This window comes from Perca flavescens, chromosome 2 (genome assembly GCF_004354835.1).
Source record: "Perca flavescens isolate YP-PL-M2 chromosome 2, PFLA_1.0, whole genome shotgun sequence".
NCBI lineage: Eukaryota > Metazoa > Chordata > Actinopteri > Perciformes > Percidae > Perca > Perca flavescens.
In genome coordinates, this window is record NC_041332.1 from 7920837 (window position 1) to 7923164 (window position 2328).

General features: G+C 41.6%; 1 protein-coding gene across 1 annotated transcript in view; it reads right to left on the minus strand.

Moving 5' to 3' along the window:
- The window catches only part of LOC114545996 (sialoadhesin), a 20460-nt gene extending 18846 nt beyond the window's left edge, over positions 1–1614 (minus strand). The window contains exon 1 of the mRNA XM_028564630.1: positions 1513–1614. Within this exon, the coding sequence (XP_028420431.1) occupies positions 1513–1614 (102 nt within the window). The remainder of the gene's footprint in view (positions 1–1512) is intronic.
- Between the last annotated feature and the right edge of the window lie 714 nt (positions 1615–2328).

The following is a 2328-nucleotide window of genomic DNA, read 5'->3' on the forward strand; positions in this document are numbered from 1 at the left end:
ACCATCTCTTCAGTTGACAATACTCTAATAATACCTTCCCATCAGTCACAATGGACCGTATAAAGTTTTTTTTTTTTTTTTTATCCATGTTTACACCTCTGTCTACTGACAGGATTCTTAGCTAACGCGATTGTGCCTTGGTTGTCCTCATACAGCTTAGGTGCATACAGATGTTTATCAATGTCATTTTTAGAAGTTGTGTGAGGTACAGACACTCTTGGATGGTTGCAGCCAGAGCAACATGCTCTGCCTCACAAGTAGACAGTGCTACAATGGGCTGTTTTTTGGTCTTCCATGACACTAAAGGTTTGCTCTTAGTCAGGCTTACACAATACCCAGTTGTACTTCTTCTATCACCCACATCACCAGCCCAATTCACATCACTGTAAGCTTGTATACCCAGGTTCTCATCACATTTTCTGCAACACAACTCCTTATCCCTTGTGCCTTTTAGATACCTCAACACATGTTTAACTGTATTAAAGTGCTGTTGACACTTTGCTTACAACAAAACTCAAATCCGGTCTTGTACAGACAGTCAAATAAATCAGACTACCAACTGCCTCTCTGTATCTTGAAACATCACTCATCAATGCAGCATCATCTGTGTAGTTCAGTTTTGTTCACAAGGTGTTGACCTTGGTTTACAATCTTGCATGTTGAACCTTTCTAGGATTTTCCCAACATACATTGCTTGTGACATTGTTACACAGTCGTCGCTCTGGTTAAAATCAATGCACAGAAAGAATCTTAGTTTGCCCAAGTCCTTCATTCTAAACCTTGCTGTAAGCATGTCCTTCGATTACATTCTATAGCTTTTTCATCACTTGCTGCAATTATTAAGTCATCGACCCAAATAACTATGATCACCTTCTCATGTTCTCCTTGCCTTTGTGTAAACACAGTGGTCTCCCTGGTTTTGTAGAAACTTGTTTTGTGTTAGATACTCATGTAACAACTTGTTCCAATTTCTGCCGAATGTTTTAGCACATATAATGACCTGCCTAGCTTGCACACCAACTCTCTGTCTGTGAGAGATTTTAACTTGCACCATGTAAATCTCACAGTCAATGGGTGCATTTAAATAGTCTTTACATCCATTTGGTGTAAAATCAGGTTTTCCTGTGCTGCTTTCTGCATTAAAACTCTGACTACTAAACTAGTCATATTAGCAGTAGGGGAAAACATCTCCTCATAATCCACACCTATCTTTTGACTGTACCCCTTTGCAACATATCGAGCCTTGTACTGCTCAGATCCATCAACATTGATTTAATAGCATACACCCATCTACCCCCACTGCTTTCTTACCCTCAGGCAAGTCAGTCAGGGTAAATTTGTTGTCTCTAAGTGTTCTCTGCATTTCTTCATCCATTGCTTTGACCCACTCTCTTGATTTATCTGAGGTTACAGCTTCTGTAAATGAAACAGGTATGTTACACACATTGCAATATGTGTATCTGTCTGGCCTTCTCCTCTCCCTAGAAGGGTATCGGCTAGACCCAGGCTCACACTTGACCTCAACCGTCTGTGGTTGGTGGTGGCTCCCTTCAAGTTCATGTTGTAGTGCAACACGGTGATCTGGACTTCTGGACCTGTGCTGGATGAAGTCATCCGTCCTCAGGTGTAAAACTAGTCTGTGTCTGTCGTTTCACACCTGACTTGGCTACAAACTTTACCAGTCTGTGCTTCTGCACTTTCTTACTAACAGGAAAGTAGACAATGTATGCAGGACTGTTTTTGTCAGACCGATAAAAACACACTTTTCAGACCTCGGATCAAGTTTTCGCTTGTCTTGTTTGTAAACAAAACACTCTGATCCAAACCTTCGCATTCTCAACAAGTTGGGCCATCTTCTTGTCGTCATTTGATTGGTGTCTGCCCTGTGCGTTTATTAAAACACCTATATCTAACCACTGCAGCAGCCTGGACTGCTTAAGTCCACAGTTGTTTTGGCAAACCACTTTCGATTAGCATGCACCTTGCCATGTCAAAAAGTGTGCGCCAATTGCGCTCAGCAGTCCCATTTTGGTGAGGAGAATAAGGTGCTGATGTTTGATGTCTGATCGCATTTTAATGAGCAACGTCTGGTACCCTTTTCCTGTGAATTCAGTACCATTATCAGATCTGATGCATTTCACCTTGCCATAAGGGGCTGTGTCAGGTAGAATCTACTCTGTAGCTAGGACTGTGTCACTTTTGTTCTTTAAGAAATACACAAACACTGTACTGGAAAAATCATCAGTAAATGAAAGTGCATATCTGTACCCATCTCTAGACTCTGGGTGAATTGGTCCTGCCCAGTCTGTGTTTACTAGCTCCAGAGGG